This window comes from Scleropages formosus, chromosome 19, assembly GCF_900964775.1.
Source record: "Scleropages formosus chromosome 19, fSclFor1.1, whole genome shotgun sequence".
NCBI classification, from domain to species: Eukaryota; Metazoa; Chordata; class Actinopteri; order Osteoglossiformes; family Osteoglossidae; genus Scleropages; species Scleropages formosus.
This window is the reverse complement of record NC_041824.1, coordinates 17,114,693-17,142,073: the sequence shown is the minus strand read 5'-3', so window position 1 is coordinate 17,142,073 and position 27,381 is coordinate 17,114,693. Positions and strand designations below refer to the sequence as shown.

Sequence of the window (27,381 nt, the reverse complement as noted above, 5' to 3'; positions counted from 1 at the left end):
GTGTACTTTATATGTTCTTCCCGTGATGGTGTGGGTCTCCTCCAGGCGCTCTGGTTTCCTCCCACACTCCAAAAAATGTGCGTTTCAGGTGGACTGGCCACTCTGAACTGACCCGTGGTGAATGTGCGTGTGAGTGAATGATAATGTGCGATTGCCCTGCAACTGACTGGTGCCGCACCCAGGATGTACCCTGTTTTTCACCCCTTTCACCCTTTGCTTCCAGATTCTGGAGCAGCAGGACCCTGCGCCGGACAAGCAGTCGTTGATAACGGATGGATGGAGTGCAGTAACTGTTGAGAACGCAATGAAGGAATAAATTTGGTTCAGATTCAGGTCACACAGATTTCATCACGGAGACATAACTATTTATTGTCTCTTTGATCTGAAAGAGTACAGAAAAACAAATCATCTGGTGAGACTACAGAGACACAAGCGCAGGCAACAATTCAAAATCTCCAAAGGCCAAAAATGTACAGATATGTATCGCATACAATATCTACACTTAGTAGATACAAAGAAATAGTTTGCAGCCCTCATACACTTAAAAAAGTCTACATGGAGAGCAATCAATGGTGTTTAAATGCTGGAGTCTTCAGGAAGTCTGGCCCATTCATTCATTCATTCATTCATTCATTCATATTCACAGTAGGTAATAATACTTATATCATAGTGAACATATGAAGATTTATTGTAACTCCACTCCGAATGATACAAGGGCAGGTTGGCTATTTTATATAAAATAATGACACAGATTCATTTATAGGCTGTGTAACTTTCATATATTCAGAGTAATATAAAGCGTTCATCCTGCACATCATTATAGCTTCCGTTTAAAATGCAAAATACCTTTTTTGAGCACAGGCAAGAACTTTACGAACCATTTTTTGGGGGGTTTTTCATTTCTTTGGGCAGGGCTGGACAGGACGACCCTTGGGGACCACAACATGCGTACCTCACCAATCACACTGCTTCATAACACCTTAAATATGGATCCAAGTCCAAACAGACCAGGAGTACATTTACTGGTGTTCTACAGCACGATGAGAAAAAAAAAAAAAAAGAAACAAAAAAATAAATCCAGTGCATTAATGGCAGCAAGAAGAGGAAGAAGAGGATGTTTTGCATTAGTTACATAACTTACAGGGATGTTTTTCACACGTGCGTGAGCTAACCTGGGATAACCGGATATATGATCCTACAGAAGAGTCTAATAACACTTCATTGACCAATCTGTGTTACGTGGGGCATCGCCGAGGATGGGTCATATATCGTACTTGGGCGCGTGATGTGCGCAGTTTGGAGTATGACACGAGACAACGTCGCAGCTGCACTGTCCCGCGTTCGGCGTTACGGCACGAGGCCGAAGGTGCGGGACGCGGGAGCTCTGGGGGGAGAGAAGACCAACACGTGTCGACCAACAGATGAGCTGCGAGGGGAAGGAAGCTACCAGGGAGGCGCCGCTGGGCCGCGCCACTCAGTCCTCCGTGTTCTGGGGCTCGGAGGAGGACGTGCCGCTGGGGAAGAGGGCGTCGCTCTCCAGCGACAGGCTGCTGATGCCCGCCATGCGGCTGCGCAGCAGGAAGTGCGTCCGTCGCTGCAGGAGCCGCTGCTGCTCCTGCTTGAGCTCCACGTAGGAGCGCGAGAACGTGTGGAAGATGGAGGTGACGGGGAAAGCCATGAGCAGGATGCCGCTCAGGATGCTGCTGAGCGCCACCACCTGGCCGGGCACGCTGCGCGGCACCATGTCGCCGTAGCCCACCGTCGTCATGGTGATGACAGCCCACCAGTACGTGGCCGGGATGCTGCTGAACTCGCGGGCGCCGGCCGCCTCGCTCTCGATCAGGTAGAGCAGCGGCGAGAAGAGGGCGATGGCCACGCAGAGGAAGAGCAGCAGGAGGCCAAACTCCCGCGTGCAGCGGCGCGCCGTCAGCCCCAGCGTCTGCAGGCCGAGAGAGTGCCGCGCCAGCCGCATCACGTACAGGATGCGCAGCGCCCGGAGCACCCGCAGCACCAGGCCCACCTTGTCCAGGTAGTTGCTGCCGGAGCCCAGGCGCCTCTCGCCCTTGGACGTGCCGTCCACCACCAGGGTGATGTAATAGGGCAGGATGGCCACCACGTCGATGAGGTTCAGGGGCCGCCGGAGGAAGGCCAGCTTGCTGCGGTCCTGGATGAAGCGCAGGGTGAACTCGAGCGAGAACCAGGCCACGCACACCGTCTCCACGATGAAGATGTTGTAGCACATCTGAGAGCACTTGCCCTGCAACGCGAAACGAGAGGCGCAGTTAGACACCTAGAGGCCCGGCTCTCTCCGTCGTGCGGGACAAGGCAGTCCGCCAAGGTGTCTTATTCCCCAGCTGTTTTCTCCTCCCTACCAATCATTTCATTGTGTTTTGTCACTTTAAAATATTATGGTTCTATTAAGTTTAATTTAGCCCTTAATGAACTTGGAGAAGTTTGGGCAGATCCCAAAGACATTATGGCTATTGTGCTGACAATCTGCATTTCTAAGGATCCTGACTTGCTGTACTCCACAATGTACACTAGGGGGCACGGTAATGACACAGAAGCAGACACAGCACAGCTCATTACAGTCCTATCTATCTATCTATCTATCTATCTATCTATCTATCTAAAAAGTAAGTAACGGGGCAGCATGGACATGGCTTCAGACATAGGTTCGAATGCAGTTCAATCTGTGTTTGCATGGAGTTTGCATGTTCTCCCCATGCATGCAGGGTTTACTCCAGGTGCTCTGGTTTCCTCCTACAGTCAAAAGGCATGCAGATCAGGTGGATTGTGTGTGTGTGTGTGTGTGTGTGTGTGTGTGTGTGTGTGTGTGTGTGTGTGTTGGGGGGTGCAACCCCGGGATGGACTGGAGTTCTGTCCAAGATGTACACCCCTTTGCCTTGCGCCTAGTGATTCCGGGATAGGCTCCGGACCCCCGTGATCCTGATGAGGGCAAGCGGATAAGGATGTTCATATTGATGTAGTTTAATATGCCATCTGGGAGAAAGATGTGGAAATGCACACACACACCCTTGCCCAGCTGTGCATTTCTGTCCTTATTTTCACTTTTAGCTCCGCTGCGTTCGCTTTACTAACACATTACTCATGCGACACACCGTGATGTGTGCAGCTTAAAGGTGCCGCTGAGTCAGTCGGTCTCGTTCCCTCTATGTGAGAAAAGAGGCAGAAAGACTCTGCGTTTAAATCTAAACGTAAAACGAGGGTATTTCGTCTGTGCAGGCGAATATGGAGGTGCCTCGCAACATGTGCGCGCGCATCGGTGTATCGAAAATGCGTCATTTATTGGAGGCAGATTTCTACTGTACGAGGAAAGAAGGGTTTGTGACAAATGCGGAATTAGAACGAAGTGTGTGACCTGTCCACTGTTAACATGCGGGCACCTCCAGCTTCACAGCAGTGTACAAATGTGTGTCTGTTCACCCGTCCATTAGTCCGCTCAATACAATGTATCCCATAAGTGCCTTTTTAACCGCTGTCACGTGATAGTACAGTAAGTGATTTAAAAAAAAAAAAAAACAATTTAAGGCACTTGAGAGAAAAGTTACTAGTTATGATGATGTCATCGGGGAAGAAGTCAGTGTTGACAAAACTCTCCTATCAAATCAGCATTCCTGATAAAATATTTTTCTTCTTATTATTAAAATATTATAATATTATGTATAATATAATACCAGTAATAATAACAATAATAATAATAAGGGGGCCATGGTGGCATGGTGGGTTCAGCTGGTGCCTGCTGTATGGTGAGTGTGGGGTTCAAGCCCTGTTTGGGGTGCCTTGCAATGGACTGGCATCCCGTCCTGGGTCTGTCCCCTCTGCTCTGCTCCGGCTCACCGTGACCCCACTTGGGCAAGCAGCTGTTGACGATGGATGGATGGATGGATTTATGGATGATAATTTAATTTTCTAACATAAAATGTTTGGAAACTTGGTCTGTACACGCCCAGAAAGCAAAGAAATAAACTCGCAGGCCTGTCAGTGAACATGCACACAGTGAGGGCTAATCGTGGACACCCCGCTGCTCCCTGCCAGACAAGGCCAGGACGGCGGTGGTGTCACGTTCGGCAATCTTTCGGTATTTTTACTAGCGGGGCTTGAGATTTAATTACGCCACAAATTGGTGTCAGTCCCGATAATGGGCACTCGAGCTCCGCTTGTCAAAGAGCTTTCCACATGTGCGAGCCGGCAGGTCTTCTGAGAAGGGGCCCATCGAAATGGATCACCTCTGAACGTGACCCTCCCGGTCCAAGTGTGCCTCAAAGTGCTTCAAAATATCCTCACCGTTGGAGAGATCGGTGCCGCACGGCTCTTCTGCCGCGACATCACCGAGGGCTTTTAATTAAAACGTCCGCCAACGGAAACTCCTCGCTGTCACCGCGGTTTAACCGTCCGCAGCCCACTTCACCCTGACAGCGGTTGTCTTCAAGACGAACAGCGAGTGTGAAGATACGAGGGGTTCGGAGAACAGAGGACGACTTTCGTTGTGCCGAGATATGAAACGGTCACGTTTTTCCAAGAACTCATTTGAATGCACCCTGTGGGGCCGGGTCTGTAATTGAAAGGTACTACGGCGGAACGCAGCCGAGCGTCTCGGTCGGTGCGCTCCTGCGCTTTCCAAACTGCTGCCAAGAGGGAGCAGGTGTGAAGTTAAAACAAAGTAAATTAAAACTGAGCACATTTTTGTAGCTAATTTGATGAGCAAGTGAGGCAGAAAGGAGCGCGGGCATGGGCACACAGAGCGGTCCGCATGGGCGACGGCGACGAGTGTGTGACGCACCAACCGTCTCCTCCCCAGGAGGCAGAAGTGCGCAGTGCCCGCCCTCCTGCGGTCTCCTCATTACACTTGGTATTGTATGAGCAGCAGGCGGCGCTGTGGTTAAAGCCGCCCCCTTACTCTTGAAGGTTTTCTGCTGAGGTTTGAATTCCAGCTCCTGCTCTAATGCCCTTGATCAAGGTACTTACCGCACATTGATACAGTAAAAATTACCCAGCTGTACAAATGGGTAAATCACTGCGAGCAGCTCGACTCCGCATGTTGCTCTGGAGAAATGTGTCAGAAAAATGAATAAATGTAAATAGAGACAAGGTAACACTAATGCAGACAGGACTGTGTCTCTCAGAAGCTGGTATTACCCACTGCTGCCATAAATAAAAGTAAAATAAACCTGCAATGGACTGATGTGCCGCCCAGGGTGAACCCGGATGGGCCTTGTGCCCCGTGTTTCTGGGATGGGCTCTGGATCGACGTAAGCCGGACTTGGAGAAGAGGTTAGCGATAGTGATTGCGAGTACGAATAAAATAAATTAGACATTTAAACGTGATTAATTAAATATGCATAAGGAATAAATGTCTACGTGTATATGTAGAGATGGTAACATGAAAGCCGATAGAGCCCTGTCTCTCCGAGACAGCTATTGCCATCCCTGCCATAAATAATAATAAATGTGTGACAAATAAAAAAATGGACTGTTATTAACTAAATGTATTGCAATCATAAATTAGAGGCAGCGAGACGAAAGCAGACTGCCCCAGGGCGCTCTACGGGGGGCCCGCTGTCGATGCGCAGCGGACACACTCACCGCCTCCTCCTCGGCTCGCATGGCCGGCATGGTGCTGATGGACAGGTTGACGGCCGTCACGGTGACGAAGAGCACAGAGAGGCAGGCGAAGATCTTTCCGGGCAGGCCCGAGTGGGGCCTCTCCACCATGTCCCTGAGGTGTCCCATGCAGAGGCCGCGCCACGAGCGCGGGGCCCGGGGCTCTCGCAGCCCGCCCTCGGCCTCCAGCAGCTCTTCCTCCTCGGCCTGGTCGAGCTCCTCGCACTCCTCGATGCGCTGCAGGTAGCGGCGGCGGCAGCACCATTCCAGGCAGTCCTCGGGGATGCCCCAGTACAGCAGCTCGTCGCGGAAGGACAGGGCGCAGGTCTCTCGCAGGGCACGCAGCTTCCCCGCCCGCAGGAACGTGAGGATGGTGCGGAAGGCACACGGGTTGCGGTCGAAGAAGAACTCGTTGCGGGCGACGTCGTAGTCGTCGCACACGCGCATGATCTCGTCGAAGTTGCTGCAGGAGCGCAGCTGGCCCAGGCGCGTCAGCGGGAAGTCCTCCAGCGTGGTCCAGGGCAGCTGGTAGCGCAGGCCGCCCACGTTGATGATGGCGTGGAGTTTGCGGGCGCCGGGCAACGGGGCCTCGCTCAGCGGCCTCCCCAGGGGGAGGTGCTGGGCCCGCTTGTAGAAGGTCCCCTTGAGGGCCTCCCTCTCCTGGAGCGGGGGAGGGGGATTCAGGGAGGTGTCGGACGTGCAGCTCAGAGCGCTGTAGTCATAGTCTGAACCATCTCCCGTGAGCAGAGTCATCTTTAAGTCAACCCCCGGCTGTCACATGCCGGTGGCCGCCCACTCGCTGTCACACTGCCACCTGTTGGAGGAGAAAGGCTGAAATCACACCTCTGCCACCAAGTTCACGTCTTCTTCAACCCAGCCTCTTCTCACGTTTGGCAGCATAATGAGAAATGTGGCAAAAATAAACACCTTTCAGCATATGCAAATGTCACAACCCCTCTAAAGGTGCCTTTTCCTCCTGCGGTGCAAACACAATGGAATTCCAAAGTGAAAAACAACAGAACACAGCGCGCTGCTGCCGCTTCGTCTCAACACGACACTTGAATACGTAATACCCTAGATGCAAACCAGTATAGAAATGAGTCACTTATTTTAAACGGATGCAGAATAATTCATTTTATAACGTTGCTATAATTATATTGGTCCTTCAAATTTTTGGGTTAGCACAGCTGGCACTGCAGTATTCCAGTTCACCGAACACACCTCGGGTGACTGGATACCACAATGATCAGACAGTCTAGCACACACACGTTGTCTGAAACCGCTTGTCCCGAGCGGGGTTGCGGCGAGCCGGAGCCTAACCCGGCAACACAGGGCGCAAGGCCGGAGGGGGGAGGGGACACACCAAGGACGGCACCCCGAGTAGGACCCGAACCCCAGACCCGCCGGAGAGCAGGACTCAGCCAAACCCGCCATGCCACTGCACCCCCTGCCCCAGACACTCTAGCACATTATAAAATTTTCTTTCAACATATTTTGCAGAATTAAAAAAAAAAAGGGAACGCAAATTGTTTTTAAAAAATCACTTTATTTCAATATTTGACTTGCAAGAATGCAACTCTAAAGACGGAAGAGAAACGCATTTTATTAAATGCAGAATTTGTAGGTAACAGTTCTGTACATTTTGCAAAGAAAGTTGGAATATCTTACATATGAGACATTGGAATGACCTGCGAACACATGATCAGACCCTCCTCCCCCATTAGTCATGTGAGGATGAACTGATATCGAAAATTTCGGAATTAAAGAAAAAGTTTAAAAAAGCCCCACAGGGACTGCAGATGACCAGGGTGGTTTCACGCCGAAGGGACCAGCTCCACCCCTGGAAGGTGCAGTGTGGGAACAGCAGGGAGGCGTCAGCGTGCTGGAGAGAAGTACATCCAGCTATTCTGGTGCTGCGTATCCTGGGGCGCTTGTGGTTGCCCTGTATCAGCTTTCCCGAAGACTCGATTCCACAACTTTAACAGCTCGAGAAAACGCAGTTAGCGGCATTGTTACAACCCAAACGATCGCTTGTTGCCAAGCGTATTTCGGAGAGCGCGGCTGTTTCGCTGCGATGGGAATTGAGATTCTCTCTCTCCAACTGCTACTATTTCAGGAACCCTCCAAAACCCGGCGTGCACACGCTGTCCCCCCCCCCGTCACACATACTGTACATGCGCACACACTAGCTGTCCCTCTCTCACACACATGCAGACTCATATAGGTAAGGTGCGGCACACTCAGAAATACACATGCACTGTTTTGGCCTTTCACACACACACACACACACACACACACACACACACACGCATGCACGCACGCACACATTCACTCACACACTCACTCAGACACATAACCTACTCTCACTGACTCATACACACCCACGCATACTCTGTCCACTCTCTCTCTCTCATACAGACACACACGCGCACCGGCAACTGCCCTGTGGTAATTGCACCCGGCACTAAGCCTTTAGGAAGTACATCACACACAGAAAAAAAGTTTTGATCAAACAGCACCTTGCGAACCCCACGGTGTCCAGCAGCCCAGTTTGACAGTATGAGTTAATCAGCAGCATCTGAGTCTGTTTAGAGTCGCAAATCATATGTGATGCCAATGTTTTACATATCATTAGAATGTCAATGTACCACCAGTGATGGAATGACATGCTTACAGAAAACAGCTCCATTATAAACAGCTCCAATTATTATTATTATTATTATTATTATTCCTTTGATTTGATTTAAGAATATTGGATAATCATCTTTACACTGATTTACTCCTGTCCAGCTCACCTTACATCATGCGGTTCACAAGAATGGCTTTAGTTCACCCAGCTGACACCTAGTTACAGAGCAGACTCTTTCGAACAGCTCCGCATATTTAAGATTAAGAAATCGGTCACAACAGTCACCGAATCTGCTGAATCCGATCCTGCCAGCAATAGACTAAACTGTTAGTTTAGTCAAAATATTATATGTTCAAGTGAACCGTAAAGTACATATTAGGGTGAGAGGAAAAATGGCTGAGGCTGAAACTACAGAGCAGGTTAAAGAAGTGCGAAAGAGGCCAGGAACCGATAGCAACGCACTCGATGAAAGACATACTCTGGTCTGACTATAATTTCGCAGTTATCCTTGGGAAACCGATGGCGTTCACACGGGGGCCCAAAACACGGGGAAAGGCAGAGAGGACGTTCCTGCGGAGCTTTGGATCATTATAATTTTGCTGTCAATTGTGATTTCCTCTTGTTTTCCATGAACAGAAATCCAGCGCCTGTGAGGTCACCAAACGTCTAATTCCAGCTGAACCCTGCGTATCTTATCCTTGGAAGAAAGTGTTCGATTTGTAAATGATCTTATCATTTTATTTCTTCCTTTAGACCCGTGCTGTCCGTTCCCACCGAGGATTGGACGCGCTTGCCTCAAGGCACCATGGCAACCAAGTGTCACATGCACCCGGACACACGCGATACGCCCGTTTGTGATCCTGGTGTCGACTTGCAATTGTGATTATTTGCTCCGCTATCATCTCTTTCACTTCAGACCCCATACTAACAGGGACTATTTCCCAATGAAGGGGAACCAGATTATCGAGCCTCAAATTGGTACTGGCGCCTCCGTGAGGACTCCTCGAACATCTACCAGTGAAGGATCGAGGAATTGATCTGCTGTGCTAAAAATGGGCAGGCCTGCGTCGCCGGCCGATTATTGAGCACCTGCACTCGGATGCTGTAAATAAATGACAGGCGATGGCCACTTGATTCTGGCCTGTCAAGTTCATTCATCCGGGCTTCTTTGTACACACCCTCCCACCTGTAGCACTCCCCGCCCCCAGCCTCCAGCACGCACACGCTCATCTTCCGCCCCCACGTACGAAGCGGCACGAGCTCCAGCTGGAGCAAGAACCTGCTCTCCGGTTCCTCAACAGAGCGTCTCCAACCTGAATCGCAGTCCACGGGGGGCAGCGCAGGAGACCCCGGGTGCCCGGGACTGTGGCGCCAAACCCAAGCGCTCACACGTCCGAAAGGAGAGCGGATCCTGCCGTAGATCACGGCGTGTCCCGCTTCCTGCTTTCTGCTGCCATTCGTCAAAGTCCAAAGGAGGAAGAGAGTCGTGGGCCACCCGTCACCGGCAGCAGATTAATGTCACTCCCTTGCTAACCTGGCGGTGACCGGACTGAAAATGATGAAGGACAGACTCCCGGGGGGGATTCTCTTATCCTTTTCCAGTACAAACAGGAGCCTAGGGTGCGTAGAATCAATGTTTAAAAAAAAAAACTCTGACTTTGTATGCCGGTTGGGGGTCCCGGTCTGTGCCGAAGGGCTGTGCGCACCTGCCCCGCCGTGGGGGAGCGTGCTGAGTAATTAGCCAAATTAGCGACTCACATTCACGTGTTGCGCGTGAGTCACCCTCCCCGTGGAATCCGGTTGAGGCGCAGCGTGCGCGTCTCCGGCGCCTTTATGACAAGTCTTCTGCTCTTTCGCGCTGCCTCCTCTCCATCGGCGATGCTGCTCACGGTTACCGTCAGTGCAGTGAAGTTTTTTAATAAAACATAGCGAAAAAGGGGTGGGGGTGGAGTGGGGGGGAGGGGGGGTGGTGACAGGAGTTGTATTTGTTCCTTAACCACTCTCCTCTTCGAGAGTGTGGTTACCAGATGGCCTTTGCAATGCATCGTGGGAACAGAGACTAGCTAGGGATGTGTGCACACCATCCCGCCATGCTTCCATGGGCGGGGGGTGCATAATTACCCCCCACCCCACCCCCCCGGTTGGGTTACTGAGAGCATCCAAACATGTTTATGCGCTGGAAGCGCAAGCGAGTTCTATCCATGCCTTGTATTGCTTAAATATGCGGATGACCAAAATGTTTTAATTTCTTCTGCTGGAAAAACTAACATTGACGTAGCAATTCAAATCATTTCTGGAATGCCCGGACTCCCTTCTGGAACTTCTTAGTGCTGTATGGTGACACCTGTGAAATACTGCAACCTTTCGCCCTTGTTTGAGGTGTGCCGATGTGTTTTCGATGTCTCCGTGCTGTTTTCGCCTCTGTGTTGCTGCGGCCCACTGCAGTTCTGTCGTAGATCAATTTAGAAAGGGGGGAAAAAATCAGAAGAATGAATTTCAGGCTACTTCTACCCCAGGCTATGGGGGAGGGAACACACGATGCAGCCCCATAGCTGGGTTACTGAGAGAATCCAAACAAATTTTCCTGCTGCAAGCACAAGCAAGTTCTGTCTGTGCCTTTTATTTCAAGGCAATTTTGAGAGGATGGAGAAAGTCTGTTCTCTTTTTTCAGCACTAATGTCTCCTTTTCCACGGCGTCATAAAACTTTTGGTATGCTAAGACTTAATTGCCTGTCAAATGTCAATAACGGAATTACCAGAGTGAAATACTCTGATAGTCATTTCGATTCTGATAGCCAGCTCCTGCTCCAGAATGCTTCAGGAAGGTCACACAAAGCATTCTACATATAAATTGTTTAAATTGTTCATCAAAAAACTTGTCACCCTTATGGGCTGTGAGGTCTGTGTATCTCCTCACCACAAACCGAGCCAATAATGTTGAGAAATGCACTTTGAGTGGGTGACGAGGTTGTGGCTGCTGGGGTACCTGTAAGGATTTATTTTCTCATTTTGTTCACTGCAGTTCTAGACAGTATATATGTGGTGAATACACTAGAGTTCACTTTATGGTTGAGGTTATAATTAAAATATGATGAGGATGACTTCCATTGTTTACTAAGAGCTGCTGTGTAATTACACAAGCATTATGTGGCCAAAGAGAAATCAACTTACAGTGGAGAACTAGTTACCAGGAAAAATAAAGAGCATATGCATACTTTCATAATAATAATAATAATCATAATAATAATCATAATGATAAACAATAAACAGGACAGCAAGGAGAACTTGCAGCTGCACTGTAGGTAATATTTTGTTGGTAGAAAGAATTCAACAAAGATGTGCAGGCAACAGTCATGAGTAAATATTGGTCAGATTTCACTTGAGAGCAAATATTAAGGACTTTCCCAGCATCGTCACAAGTCACACAACACTTTCCACCTTGCAGGAGTCAACTGAATTAATCTAAAAAAAATGGATTATTGTTCATATATTTTTACTTCTGCTGTGAGACACTTTAATGGGGATGTTTTACTGCCACATGACCTGGGTACCTTGCTACTACTGATGGAATCATGAATACCTCTTTGTACTGGAAAATTATTAAGGAGACTGCCAGGCCATCAGTCCATGAGTTGAAGGTGATGTGCAATGGTTCATGCAGCAAAATAATGATTCCAAACACACAAGGAGGTCGACATCAGAACGGCTGAAGAAGTTAAAATAAGTTAATTTTACTCAAAGTCCAGACCTAGACCCAAATGACTTCTTGAGGCAAAACCTGAAGTGAGTTTTTCATGCTCAAAAACCTGCAGATATGCTAAGCTGCAGCAATTCTGCAAGGAGATGTGGCCCAAAGTTCCCCCAGAACAATGTGAGACCCCACTCAAGAGCTACAGTACAGGAAGCATTTAGTTGCAGTCGTTGCAGCTAAAGATGACACAACCAGTTACTGAACCCTTTAACTGAACATTTCAGACTTCCACACCAAGGAAAAGAAATAAACACAATGCTGGTGTCAATTCTCTCCCATGTTTCATTGACGAAATGATCGGATTAATGTTACCGAGGTACGACAATGGAGAAAGCGGGAAAGACTTTTCCCAGCACTGTATCTAGATTTTTTTATTCCACAGAGATGTACACGTGCTATTCAATGAGGAACATTTTGAAATGAGACTGTTTTGCTTAGGCGGGGGCACGGTGGCGCAGCGGGTCGGCCTGAGTCCTGCTCTCCGGTGGGTCTGGGGTTTGAGTCCCGCTTGGGGTGTCTTGTGATGGACTGGCATCCTGTCCTGGGTGTGTCCCCTCCCTCTCCAGCCTTACGCCCTGTGTTGCTGGGTTAGGCTCTGGCTCCTCGTATGGGACAAGTGGTTCAGACTGTGTGTGTGTGTTTAGCTAATATTTCCAAGAAAAGACATGATTCAAATGCGTACCAACTGTCATGAACCATTTACGTCCCTAAAATTATATGAAATACAAAGTGAAAAATAATCAAATAATCCTTAAATTCAGTGTGCAAGTTTGTGGCATGTATCGTAACCCAAATGTTTGCTGAGTGTGCATTCAATTATGAATCAACTAGTGAAAAAGAAAATAGATGGTTCCAGGTCAGCTTTATTTAATATTAATGCATGTCTAGGAAATAAAAAAATGGCATGAACATCAAGTATATGCTGATGCTTAAATGCATGAAATGCATTGTTCTTGTTTTCGCTCAGGTTCCCACCGCTGGTCCAGTCAATGAAGAGGCCTGCATATAATTTCACTGTTACATTTTCTGACTATGAACCATAAGGCGACGCCTTTTTCATAATGCACTTCTCAAAAAATAAGGGCCTAATCTCAGGTAGAGTACATTACTGTTTCCCTGACTAATTAAGAGCAAACGGTGATGATAAAAAACCACATCCACTCCACTCTCACACGGAAAAGTGGGCGGGCGAACGGCAGTGACGGCACCGTGGTCATGAGCCCAGGGTTCTGTTTTTAAAACCAGACACGGAGCTATTCAGACATAACCTCGTTACGACCGCACTACAGATGGCGATACGCAGAGCCGCCGCGCACGGTTAGAAAGGGACCGATCTGGATAATCCAGGCTTGATGACAAATGTGTTGTGAAGCAGCCAAAGGCGAGGAGAATTTTAAGGTGGGAAAACAACGCCGAGTGATGGATCGCTTCCCCGAGCACCTGGACTTCCATCACGTTCATGGACAAACGCAACATTCAGCATGAAGGCCCCTGGACGAACCATGACCCCTACCTTTTTTTTTTTGGCGTCTGCTTGTCCGAAATGCCCCCCTCCTCCTACCCACTGTTCAATTTTGGAGTGAGCTGCCGAGCCGGCCTGTTGTAAATGCAGCCTTCCCCTCCATCTCTAGTGAACTCCGTCTTCCTGCCAGGGCTTTTCCAGCACCGCTGGCGCGGAGGGAGACACGAGAGCTGAAAAGAGAAAATAAAAGGTTACACATCCAGAAATCCAAGTCACTCCCTCAGTATTTTTCATCAGAGGAGGCTGTCTCTGTCTCAGTGCTACACCACTGTGTTGTCCCACAGCTGGGTGTTGGGTCAGCGCTCCTTGGGCCTCTGTGCTTCAGCTGTAAAGAGCATAAGGCACAGCAGCTCGGCCCCTAAAGGACATGCATGCCTGATCAAGGGTCAGCATAGCTTTCTTTTTCTTACTTGGAGAAAGTTACATTGCAATTAAAAAAAATTAACAACAGAACAGCACAGGGTCACGGTAACGTAGGAAGAGAAATCCTGGATATTCTGAGAAATTCCAAATACACATTTAAAAGACATAAAAACACCAAAACACCAAAATTAACACCGGAAAGCAGGACTGTGGTCCAACCCACTGCGCCACCGCGCCCCCAAGATCTGAACAAAAATCCAGAATTGATTCGAATTCCATGAAGATCAGATCTTAACTTTCCCAGCGAAAAAATGTGAAATACTTTGATTATCCACATTTCCATGGGGCACTTCAGGTCCACACCGTAACAGTAAAATATATTGTCCTGCAAGGTATTTAAGGGTACACAACCTACAATTCCCTAATGTCATAAGAAACAGGTTGCAGTTTAACAAGAAAATAAAGGGGGGCAAATAATTTCCAGTTTTACAATGATTTGAATCAATTGTCCCAGTCTAGGTACAGCACACAAGTGCCCCTGCCTACCATTCTGAGATTTAAACCTATAACCTGATGTAGCGAGTGAAGAAAGTTATCCACTTAATCATCTGCTGCCTTCTTTAGTTTCTTAGACTAGTGGTGTGTAGTGTATTTTATTATGCTCCGATGTTGTGTTGCACGGCAGCAGCACAGCCGAGCTGAACACGTTCACCGTACTCATTCTCCCCCCACCAAACACAATTATTGACTAATCCAGAGCTGTGTTTGGCTGATGACCCCTGCTAGTGGCGGGGGGCAGGCGGGCTGCGAACTTCCTGGCTAGGGGAACTGGGAGGATGCCTCCTGTCCTCTCGCCTCCTACCGTCTTCCGCCAACCGCCTATATATACACATGAAAAATGAGCTTTCGCAAGTGGAAACGTATTCGGGTGCAACATGCCCGGGGCGCTCGCAGGCCCGCACTGCAGGACCTGTACTTTCAGAAACTCCAACAGGAATTAGCAAGGGGGGCTGTTTTTTTTTTTTTTTTTTTTTTTTTAGCCGTAAGTGGGTGGAATTAATAAATCTGTGAATACACTGAAGGAGGAAACATCTCGAGGGCTATAATTGACTTCGTATCTCTCACGAGGCTTGACTCGAGTTCACGGTGTTTCAGAAATGTCTCTCTGTGCCCCTATGTTGCTTCACTATTGCTTCACTGCCCCCCAGCACCCGCCCGCTTTACCCCATTGCTTTCATTTACCGTCTGGTGACTCACTTAGCTTAGAGATGTGCTCTGCCATTGTGGTTAGGCTCACTGGTCTCAGTAACTGTCCTCCCCCAAGGAGCTCCACAACATAGTCGTATTGCATCTCCTTCGCCCTGTATATCGTGCCTTATTGTCCAATTATTGTTTGTCACCTTTGCTTTCCATTCACTCACAGTGCTTGCTATGCTGTGGTAACTCTTTGCGGTAACTCCACCTCCACTCCACATGTGTGTCGCCTGTTCTGACTCCCTTGGGGGCCACTGCTCCTCTCTGTGCTGTTGCATCAATATTATAGCGAGTGTGTGTGTGTGTGTGTGTGTGTGTGTGTGTGTGTGTGTGTGAACATGACATGTTGCTTTAAACTTTTTATACAGGGATATTTCCCCCTTTCCATGCCTCACCACTAACCTCTCTATATATCAGGGATATATTACATTTCACGTTACATTCATATAATGTAAAATATATCAGGTTATTATTAAAATACCGAAGAGTTACATTCCCGGTTTTGACCGTAGTAGATCGACAGGAAAACCGTCACAGTGTTCAAAGTTCAACGATGAGGACGGAAAATCACACACCTCTTACGTGTTCACGCACTCTCCCTGCGCCCGCAGTTGAGAGTTGGGCCGACCTTTTTGTTTCTGTATATTTGCAATGCTGGAGAAACAATTCACACCTTCCGCTGTACATCAGGGGTGAGGCGTTGATACTATAGTACACAAAACCTTTCTTAACCCTTGCCTAAAATGTGAAGGTAGCAGTGAAAAATTCAGCACATCCACATCCATACAGAGAACAGTTGATCATTCATGATTTTTATGAGAAATATTGTCACTATATGGTAGAAAGTATGAAAGGACAAGCAAAGCCATCACAGAGCACAAATGCCCATCCCAGCAGGGCTTGACCTACTCCAACTGATTTCTCAATCGCTGTGTGCACAACAGAGGGTTTCGTTCACAATTGCATTTGCGAGACAGCACATCTCGTCCTTGGCATGTTATTCCGGCACCCCCACCCCCGGCGCAGCACACCTCCCCTTCGCAACAACTCTCGGGGGCCGAAGCTGCAGCACAAATCACATTAGGAAGCAACAAAACATTAGAGAGAGCAATCACCTTTCACAACATATTTCATGGCGAAGCAAAACAAATGGATAATAATTAGAAGGTATTTCAGGGAGGAGCGGCGGTGGGGTGGGGGTTGGCCCGATACCTGACACAAACCGTGGTGGAACCATACCTGCACATGAGGGCTACCAGGAAAACAACTGGAATATAATGAAAATGAGGGTCTTCATATGACTGCTTGGCTTAACAGAGGTCTTTATCTACCATTTACTTGTTACACACACACACACACACATTTTCAGAACCGCTTGTCCCACACAGGGTCACGGGGAACCGGAGCCTACCCGGTAACACAGGGCGTAAGGCCGGAGGGGGAGGGGACACACCCAGGACGGGACGCCAGTCCGTCGCAAGGCACCCCAAGCGGGACTCGAACCCCAGACCCACCGGACAGCAGGACCGTGGTCCAACCCACTGCGCCACCGCACCCCCCCATTTACTTGTTACTGCGTCTTGAAATTTGTTCAATTTATTATTGTACTTATTGTGATTAATTAACTGTTACTGGATGTCGTGAATGATGGACGATTGTAAGAGGCGAGCCGCAATTCCGCTTTTTGTCGTCTTAACGTCAGTGAATGACTTCTGCATTTCAGATGTTTATCATGTTTTGTTTGAGTCGTATAATGAATTTATAGTGTTTACCGCGTTTACAGCAGTAACAGGAGATGATGTTCGTATTGCTGATGATTTTTTCAGTGTGTGATCACCGTTTTCCTACTAATTTTTAGCAAGTCTGTGTTAAAAATACATGTTATGGCTTCTGTTAAGTTGGAATGAGAGTTTAGGGTTTATAGACCTAACGTGAGGGCACGTTTCGTATTAATTAAGTGAATGATTCCATTTTATGCTTGAGATGTGTCTGAAAGATGTGTTATGTTCTATTGATTAAGTGCAGACCAAAGGACTGTATTTCACAGGGACTAATGTGAGACTGGTTTGTAACGCGGAGAATGTTAGAACTTGTGCTGAGACGTAGAATTACTTTTTTGCTTTCAGATCATTGTGATTTTATTCATCATTGCATCTGGATTAATGCAGGATAAATCATTTAAAGATCTGTCCAGGTGTGAAAATATGTGTGGCTGCTAGGAGTCCTGCTACTACTTGGGAGAAATCTCCGTGTACGGGAACAGCTCTTTATAATAACAGGCTCTCATTTCCCCTACATTCATTGTCACCTGACCACCATCTTCTCGCTCTTTAGCATCTCCATGATAACTGTCGGGCTCTCCGATCAACTTACAAAACGTTTTTAAATTTTTAAATTTTTAAAAAGGTGCGGCTATTGTTAAATTCTTTTCTCCACCCAGCAAAGGGAGTTCTCTTTTTCCAGTCCACCTTCACATGCCCATTGTGTGCATCACTCAGATTCGAAGAGTCCAAGTTGTGCTGGGGAGAGATTGGAAAGTTTCAGCGCTGACACCACTTTCAGGCAGGTCCAGGGTTCGGGTAGGGAACCTGTCAGTGTGGCAGATGGGCTGAAGAGCGTTAGAGCGAATCCCAAACCAGACTTCAGCAAAGGCCCCCCCCCCGAGTGGCGTGCATGTCGGGGACGACGGGGGGGCAGCTGCATCAAAGCGCCTGGTGCAGGTGGTGGACTTACTCTGCGAAAAAAAAAAACACTGGCGCCATTATTAGATTGTGTCTGCAGCCCGACTGAACAAAATAAGAAGGACTGCTCAGGATGATGTACTGGATTAAAAGTGCTGCACAAGAAAAAGGGGAAGAAAGGAAGCGTGTTTCCTTGGCGTGTTTTTTTGTCCTTGTGTTTGGGGCAACTGACAGACTGAAAGGCGCCAAACCTTGAGTTTTTAATGACCGAGTGAAGCCAAGGGATTTACTTTTACTTGCCTCTGCATTAATTCATAGTAGACGCTTTCCTCCAAAGCAACTTACAATAAACACTGTGTCGTACTGAGCTGTTATCTTTGTCCAAGATCACTTATAACGTTGGATACGCTGCACTAAGATGTCTGCAATCGTTCAGACCTTTGTACAGCAGAGCAATGTTACACACACACACACATGCGCACAAACACATGCACACAAACACACTAGGGGTAACTCAGAGTCATCAGTCCACCTGAACTACAATACATGCTTTTAGACTCTGGGAGGAAACCAGAGCACCAGCAGGAAACCCACACAGACGCAAGAACATGCCATCTCCACACAGAAAAGCAAAAAAATGTTCAAATTTGGTGTATGAAAGTGAAAACAAGGCTCGTCGGCTCCTCGGAAGACCAACAGCAATAACGTACGGAAGCCACACTAATATGTGATCTTCAGGCTGAATCTGGATTTCTTCCTGTTGATGGCACTCATTCGTGGTGCAGTACTTTTCTGCATAACAATAAAACCCTAAGTTTCGGTTCTTTTCTCCTTTTCATTTCAATATGTCAAGGACTGGAAGCCAAACTGAAATCACCTGAGCAAATGTGGCAGTCAGCATTGTTATGCCAATTGAATAAATAAGGAAATTCAAGTCTTGGAGTGAGCGGACAGGATGTGTGACTTACCGTTTTTTAAGAATCCTTCACAGTATTAGTCCTGTATATAATGTTTCAAAGTTTTAAAAAAAAAAAAAAACTGCTTATGTATTCACGGAAGTATGTTTACTCCCACCTGAAAATTTACGATTGACGGTTTCAGACAAAGAACCATCTGTTCCAGTTTCTTTTTTTTTCCCATTTTCACAGACATTATGCAAATTGCTTAAACTCATCCAAATTGCAGGAAAGGAAACTAGGAAAAAATATAGGGGAACCGCAAGTAACTTTTGCGGCAGTGACGGGAGCTCCAAGAGTAACAAATAAACCATCACAGTACATAATTTACTGTACATTTATTTATTCAGCCGATGCTTTTCTTCAACGCAACTTATAGTGTTAAGCCATTTAGAACGATTTACCAATTTATACAGCTGGGTATTTTTACTGTTTCGATTTTGGATAAGTACCCTACTTGAAGGGGGATGCGATGGTGCAGCGGGTTTGACCGGTACCTCACTGTTCACCAGGTGTGTGGTTCGAGTCTTGCTCAGGGCGGGTGGCGTTTCCATACTTCTCCCTGGTGTCCCCCTTGAACATACAGAAGAAGGCACTAGCAACCTGCTTCTCTTCCTCTCCTCCATGAAAACCACACAGGTGGTCACCATGGGTCAGGGTTGACTCAACGGTGCAGCAACCCTACTCAAAGGTACTACAGCAGGAGGTGGAATTCAAATCTGGGTTGTCAAAGTGCAAGGCAGTAGCTGTAGCCACTATCCCACCTGCTGTCCATCTAGTTCCCAAACCAGTCAGTGTTCTTATGTATAGAACAAAACTTTAAAGATGCATGGAACTGTATTGCTTTCAGTAAGCACGTCAGATTCTCTGGACACATCTTCCTGAGTGTTCATTGCCCTGGTGATCTGTCAGACGGGCTGGCGGGAAGTGACCTGGGAATGAGATTTCTGAAAGGGCACCAACAAGCTCCAGTTCTCAACTTTACTGCCACCATAAAGTAACACATTATGACAGACTGTCTGATAACGGTTGTCTGATTGGTGCCGGATGGACATGAGCTAATCTCTTGGTGGAATGGTTCGGGTCGGGGTGTCATCTTTTTAACGGTTCATTCCAGTGACTCTGAAAGCCGTTAAAGTAATTTCCTTCAATAAACGGAACTTCCAATTATATCTGAGCAGAAATCAATACATACAATGTCATGATAGCTATCTCTCGGTGGACTGGAGCATTCTGGACAACAATATGAATACAATAATGCTATACTAACACTATATAACCACATAACAATACTATTATCAGGAAAACAAACATTTTTGTCAAAGTTAGACATTAAATTAAAACTTTGTGTCCATGTGACTTGGTTCACAACCTTACACTGTTATGGCTTATATTAACATACAGTAAATGTACAACATTTATGGCAAGAAGGTAAAGAAATGCGCTCGCTGCTGGTCCCATTCTGTACTACTAATCATAAAGTTCATGTATAATGACCTTGTTCAAACATGTAACAGTTAACATGACTTATGAATGCATGGCAATAAACAGAAGTGCTTGAAGAGGAACACATCCTTAGACTCCCATTGCTACCATTCATTCATTCATTCATTCATTCATTCATTATTGCTAAACTTTTGGCTTTGTGTAGGCTTGTTGAGGTTCCTAGCCTATACTGCAAGCACAGGATGATAGGCAGGGTACACCGTGGACAGGACGACAGCCCATCACAAGACAATCACACATACTCACTCACACGCTCAATGAGACAGCCAATTTAGACTCACCAGTTCACCTGAAACACTTGTGTTTGGACTCTAGAACAAAAGCAGAGGATGTGGAGAACACGCAGATTCTGCACAAACTGATCCGGATTCGAACCCGTGCCCAAATACAAAGTCCAGGAGTTGTGAGGCATCAGCATCTGCCATATCACTGTGGCACCTCCCATCACTGGTAGGAAAGTGTCGGTGACAACTGACCACGGACATTCTGCAGACTGTCTCCATTATCGGGGCTTGGGGGGAAACAAAAAGACCTCATTTCACAATCTAATTGAAACCAGAATGGGCTCACTATTTTGCAAAGGAATAATCACTTCTTTTCATAAAGTAATTTCATGAAGACTGTGTCTTATAATTAATAGACTAGCAATTCATTACCTGCATCCTAAAACAGAACATAATAGATTTGTGAGAACCTTAACAAGCTCAGCGTGGATCTTTTATGCTATATGGTAATTTTTATTTATTTACTTCAATTTATAGTACACAAACCACGGTAATACTGCTTATTCCAAGCACTCATAAAAGGGAGGATGGAGAATTCAAAAACAGCGCTGTAAAGAACAGATCAATGCGATTTCTAAATATTCAAAACGTTCTAAAGCCTCATAAACCACAAATCAGCCATATACTGGTCTTCTCGCAACATGTTACGCAACAGGCGGACATTTACATGTGAGCCGTTTACTTCAGAGGCGTGAAGAGCAAACAATGGTGTCCCAGAGAAAAATTAACTTAATTCATTGTCCTCGAATGAATTTCACTGATTCACTGTAAGATCCCGACGGTATTTTACGGTATCCTCCACCATGAATGCATTCTGAGCGTATTGTTTGGAGATTCTGACTGACTAATTCACTCTTTTGTGGTAGGGCTGTAATTATGCAGCTGCAGCTGGGAGCATTTGGGCTGGTTACAAGGGGCACTCAGTTTTGTCCAATGTGCCTTCGTTTCAGGTCACTTGTCGCCGTTATAGCATCGTGTGCGCTGCTAACTGGCAGCCACGCTCTTAAAACAAAATGATTAAGAACGTTCGTGGGAATCGCCTGGTAGCTAATTCACTGCACTAAAACATGCAAAATATATTAAAGAACAACAACAACAACAACAGGAACACAATGCTCACTTGGCAGTCAAAAAATTTCCTAATATTGGCATAACAAAGAGGGGAGCAGTCTTCAAACAAGTCTAATGTGTCCTCCAAATGTTTATATATAGCTCAACTGAGTACCATTGAATGTTTTTCCCTGGAAATAACAGACAAGCTTAGCGTTCTAGTTGTACCACTTAATGGCACATCGACAAAAAGACCAATAGAACAGTAACTGAATATTATAGCTGTATTCTGCTCATTTTCTACAGTATTTTGACAACTACTGTTAATTTTTCATCTTCTGCATGAATTTAAATGCCAGTCCAATAACTGAGACAATGCTGCAAACATATATTCAACTTAACCCAATACAATTAACAAAACAAAACTAAGCATATGTTGCAAACCACCTGTTACTTTAGAAATAATGAGTCAAAATGACAGGCTAAATGATCTGAAACAGCTGTGTTACAGGAGCACCTGTACATTTGTCCCATACACAGTATATTCATAACACATCGCACTTTTCCAACTGCATCTCCTCATTAGGATCAGAGGAACATTCCTACGCCGCACTCGGAAAAATTGGTAAGCCCCCCGAATGAAAGCTGCAAAAATGAATGCAAGAAAATCAGCTCATAAATTATGGAAGGAGAGAAAAAAAAATCATTTACTAAGGTAAACATTTTTTTTTTTCAATTAAGCAAAACGAATTTGCAACCTCATTTATTCACAAAAATATTTTTTTACCTTTTTGAAATTAAAATTTCAAAATGTAAATCGACAACAAACAGCAAACTGATCCTGGGCGCAGAGCTGAAACTGTTGCTCCGAGGAGTCTCTGTACTGTATTACCCTTGAGCAAAGAAACTATGTTAAATTGCTCCTGTAAAACATCTACCTGTGAGAACCAGTAAAAAAAAAAAAAAAAAAAAAGAAATCTTGGCTTCTGAGAAAAGCTGACCAGTATAATAGTAGTATCTTAGATGAATAAAATAAAGATTTAAGACATTCTTCTTTAAGTGACTGCTATAAAAATACATGGAGGAGCTTGATGTGCAGTACGCTCCTTAATGGCTCATCATGACATCTTTAACACTATTTAAATACAAAATTTCACCTGGCAATTAGTGCCCAAAAAACACAGGAAGAGATGTGCTCTAAAAACCATAATATTCCGAAAAGCTTGAACTTAAAAGCTCATGTTACGGCATTCTGGAAATATTCTTTCTCTGCCCTTGGCTGTCTGCTTCGAGGAAATCAAAAGACGTGTACAGTCACTATGAAACATGCCATCTGGTTACGTTCAAAACAAATAATGATTGTTTATAATCAAAAACAGATTTTTTTGTTGTTCTATTGTAAAAACGTAATCCTTGATCATTCTGCACCTTATAGGACACATTTATTCACTGATACACTGATCACACATTGGTTTTTTAGCACACTGGTCGTCCTGATGTGATCTTGATGTCAATGCTACACTTTTTAGAGGCACATGATCAGTTGAGCAATTTAAAATGATAATGTCACTTTTAACATTTTCTCATATTGGGAAACTAGGTAAGAAATGTGTGTGCACAAGATCAGCGGCGTGTGTTGCTCAGGGTTGCTGTGTGTGAAACACTTCAAGTGTCCTATTCTTGTCACTGCAGGCATTGTGACAGCAGTTGTTGGACAACTAGGTCATTTTCTGGTTTCTCCATCATGTTAAAGAATAACTTGGCAGAAACTTCAGCAGGATTAAAAAAAAAGAAAAATCAATATTTCTCAGAAGTACCCTCAAGGCATATATACAACAGCAAGCAAATGTTTAGTTTGAACTCTGCCTCCTTCAAATATATAATTCATGCAGAATCTCGGCTAACCCAAACACACACTGCCAGATCCAGAAACATCCGACAGTCATTCTCTCCCTTTTTTAGCTGGGACTTGGCTTTCTTCGGTCATAAAAATATATTTTACATACCTTCTTCCCACCGTGCCTTGCTTCATATGTCAGAGGGATGAATAATAATACAGAACTAGATGATTTATCCCCGAAAATGTATTTTCTTTGATTCACCGTGAGCAACCCGTTCAATATATATATGAGCCGTCAACAACAAGCACAACAAGCCACTGCAGCAGACAGATCTACTCAATGTAATCGCGATGAGGCCGGACAAAAATCGTATTATGTCAAGAATCATGGCACGCGAGCAGTGCGTCCGTGTGCGCGAGCACGCGGATGAAGTCATGATGAAGAAGATCCCACAGTGACAGCGGCGGCTCTCTGAAGCGCCGCCGCAAAACACCACAGTCGAACACACACAACCGCCGGAGACAGAAAATGATCCTTTAAAAAAAAGTTTGAAATCAAGAGCAAAAAATTAGCCAAAACGTCCGATTTTTTTGTTACATTTGCCATTAGACAAAACTAATACGAGACAAGTTTCGCAGTTGTTGGTCTAGCAGACAGAGATAATTTTAATTTATTTATTATCGGTGCAAAAACAAACAAACTAAAAAATTAAAAATCCGACAGAAAAAAAAAACGGTGTGTTCGTAGCGGTTCAGCGGCCGAGCTGTGCCGTGGTAACCGCGGTATATGACAGAGCTCGCGCGCACGGTCCGTGACACTCACCGCGGCGGGGGGACGGCGCGCGCGGACAGAGGCGCGAGGGCGGCCCGTGACTGGCTGTGCGCTCGCTGCGCGGCTCCCAGCGGCTGCCTGCTCCGAGCGCGCGCCGCAGCCACGCATCTGGAGGCGCGGGCGGGCGGTCTCTCTGAAGCTTGGCGAGCAACAGGCTGCAGCCCCGGCCGCCAGCTCGGCGCTCTGACATCAGCGGTGGGACGTGCCGTTATTCCGAGGGCTTCGCTGAGAAATCCATAGCAACCGGCGGCCGGGGGGCGCAGGATTCCCACTTGGAGCAGGGCTGGGAGGGGAGGAAGAATAATCACTTCTCTCATTTGAGCGCCGAATCACGCAGCTCGCCAAGTGTCCTGGCAGCGAAGGGAGGGCGGCGGCGGCGGCGGCGGCGGCAGCGGCTTGCGCTCTTCCCGCACTTGTCCAGCGCGGGGCTCCGATGCACCGGCACGGGTGTGTCAGTGCTGTCCCTCCACGTCCACGTCCAGGGCCAGCTGAAGCCCAGAGCAAAACAAGAGCACATGGCATGGCGGCCCTGCACTTTTAAATGGTAAGAAAGAACTAGAATGGCTGGGGGTCCTTATCTGAGGTGACTAACTGACCAGATAGGTTTGCACAGGCAAGGAATTTGACAGTGGACACACCTTTTTGACACACTACAGACAGAACAACATCAAAGTGGTAGGGCAGCCATGCAGTAACAAAATCTGAAAGAAAGTGCTTTAAATAAATTATATACAACTGTACATTTACTGAAACGGATGTGTGTGAGCAAATCTAAGGAATGTTTCCTTAGTTAGAGGTGGAAGCAGTAGTATTGTGGTGTGTACAGACAGGGTAGCTGATACCATAGTGGTTACAGCGGCTGTCTTTGGTCCGAAGGTTACAGGTTTAATTCCTACCTCCTGCTGCAGTAGCCTTGAGCAAGGTACATACCTGAAATTGCTCCAGTAAGATTGTCCAGCTGTGTGAATGGGTAAATAATTGTAAGTTGCTCTGGAGGAAAAAAAAAAAAGCATTGGCTGTTAAAGTTATCTTTAAATAAGTGGATAACTTTCTACCATCTTTTTTACCATTTAAACACTGTTACATGGGTTTATTAATTTTTTTTCTGTTGACCTCATTGCACACACATTGTCTGAACCGCTTGTCCCATACAGGGTCACAGGGAGCCGGAGCCCAACCCGGCAGCGCAGGGCCAGAGACACACCCAGGATGGGACGCCAGTCTGTCACAAGGCACCCCAAGCAGGACTTGAACCCCAGACCCACTGGAGAGCAGGACCTGGTCCAACCCACTGCGCCACCACGCCCCCCATGTGGAGAACAATTACCATATTTATACATCTTTAGTTAAGGGTTAATTACTAATCAAGAACTGTATTGCAGACACTTATGGGCAGCAGGCGTTCATCTCAGCCACTTTGGAGACACTGTAAAGAATGCAAAAAGACAAAGTGTGCCTGTCGGTCAAAGTAAATCTCCAAAACCCCATACAGCCACAAAAAGGGACTGAAGCCAGCCTCGTTGCGAGATGTACCAAGACTCACCCTGTCCTACTCAGACATTAGCCTGCACATAGTTTGCATTCTAGTTAGACAGTAAAGGGTCATAGTATTTTTTCACTCCCCATATTAAAAACTTACATCCCTTTCCATCCTGTGTGTAACTAAGAGGAGACATAAAATCACAGTGTCTGCAGTCTGGGGACCCTGGAGCCGCCAGTGCATTTCAGTTTATAATCCAGGAGTTGCTTGAAAGTGTGAAGTGCTCTAGTACACAGGGAGCAAGATACACCACGCAGAGAACCCTCTCCTCTGCACATTGCTGTGCACTCTGCCTTTTTTCCACATCGCTGACCGATGGACACATTAACACAACAAATATACACTCTGGAATCCATCGGATCTGACTGGAGCCCTGAAGGTCATCTTCACACGGCACACACCGAAAGTGAGAAGGTCACCCACAGGCCCAAGAAACAGCATTCCTGTATGGCGTTCAATATATCCACCATATCAATTATCAGTCAGACTCACTCACTGCATTAATAGACAAATATTAAAAATATGATCTGCTTTCACATCAGACATCCTTCTTTAGGGCAACAAACACAGTCCATATTCCTCCTGGTCATGTGATTATTTGAACTGGACAAATGTGGTTAATTTCACCCATCATGCCCCACCCCACTGCTGAAACATATAACATTACACAATGATATTTCATGATACTATGTTTTAAATGTTAAAAGCTGACTCTGTATGATCAAAGCCTGCTTATATTAATAAAACCCACACTACCCAATGCACACAGTGAATAACAGAAATACTTGTGACTAGTACTTCTTCTGCAATGCTGAACATGTCAGAGGGCACCGTCTAAAAACAGACAGAGCTGCTGGAACGATAAACCGTTATGTCTTAATGATACCTGCCTGCAGAAGTCTTTGTGCCATAGTCTCTCAATGTAGCCGGTAATCGCAGTCTATTAACTTTGTTTCCGTACACGTTTTGTTCAGCAATATTCCACTGAGCAACCGGACAATTAGATGTTTCAAGCTGATGAGGGAGAATCAGATGCTCTGTGAAAAATGTTTTAATTTGAACAAAGTCCCATTTTTTTAAGAAGAACTTTGTATTACACTGCTTCAAGTGATGAGAAAATGTATGTATTTAGGGTAAAGTCACCATACGCAAAGGCACGGGATTCAAAGAGTGGATCAGATTTTAGAAGCTTCCAGGCAGAAGACACCTGATGAGAGCAGTGGGGCTTCAGCTGACAGAACATACTGTATGTCTGATGTGACGAAGGTGAGGGACAGCTCTGAAATGTTAAAGGTGCATTTGAAAATGAAACTGTTATATATCACAGCCCACTGGCATTACGTGGGTCTTGGTCAAATGTTCCGACAGTTTGTGGTAAGTAGAAGAGCAGCATGGTGGCACAGTGGGGAGCACTGGTATCTCAGAGCTCGTGGGCTATGGGTTCTGACCCAGCTGTCAGGGTGACCAAAGCACCATGGGGAAGAGAGGGAAGAGAGCCTCGTTGCCCAACGGACACAGAAATCTTTCCGACCAAAAGAAGATCTACAA

At 46.3% G+C, this 27,381-nt stretch overlaps 1 protein-coding gene across 2 annotated transcripts; it reads right to left on the bottom strand.

Annotated features, from left to right (window-relative positions):
• Nucleotides 1-621: 621 nt before the first annotated feature.
• On the bottom strand, nucleotides 622-24,480 carry kcng1 (potassium voltage-gated channel, subfamily G, member 1). Of its 2 annotated transcripts, XM_029246321.1 has the most exons (4): nucleotides 24,285-24,480; nucleotides 13,519-13,697; nucleotides 5,608-6,439; nucleotides 622-2,257 (listed from the first exon to the last, which is right to left on the bottom strand). In XM_029246321.1, exons 3-4 carry the CDS (start codon nucleotides 6,376-6,378, stop codon nucleotides 1,475-1,477), a joined length of 1,554 nt encoding a protein of 517 aa, XP_029102154.1. In that variant the 5' UTR covers nucleotides 6,379-6,439; nucleotides 13,519-13,697; nucleotides 24,285-24,480; the 3' UTR covers nucleotides 622-1,474. The 2 variants fall into 2 exon arrangements, with proteins under 2 accessions (XP_029102154.1, XP_029102155.1); XM_029246322.1 differs by lacking the exons at nucleotides 13,519-13,697; nucleotides 24,285-24,480 and having other exon boundaries at nucleotides 5,608-6,477.
• Between the last annotated feature and the right edge of the window lie 2,901 nt (nucleotides 24,481-27,381).

What these genes read in the sequence shown, in the direction of transcription:
- kcng1 (XM_029246321.1), bottom strand. Translation starts at nt 6,378, where the DNA reads ATGACTCTGCTCACGGGAGATGGTTCAGACTATGACTACAGCGCTCTG. An exon ending in TGCGAGCCGAGGAGGAGGCG is followed by an intron (nt 2,258 to 5,607) that starts GTGAGTGTGTCC and finishes TTCGCGTTGCAG; the next exon opens with GGCAAGTGCTCTCAGATGTG.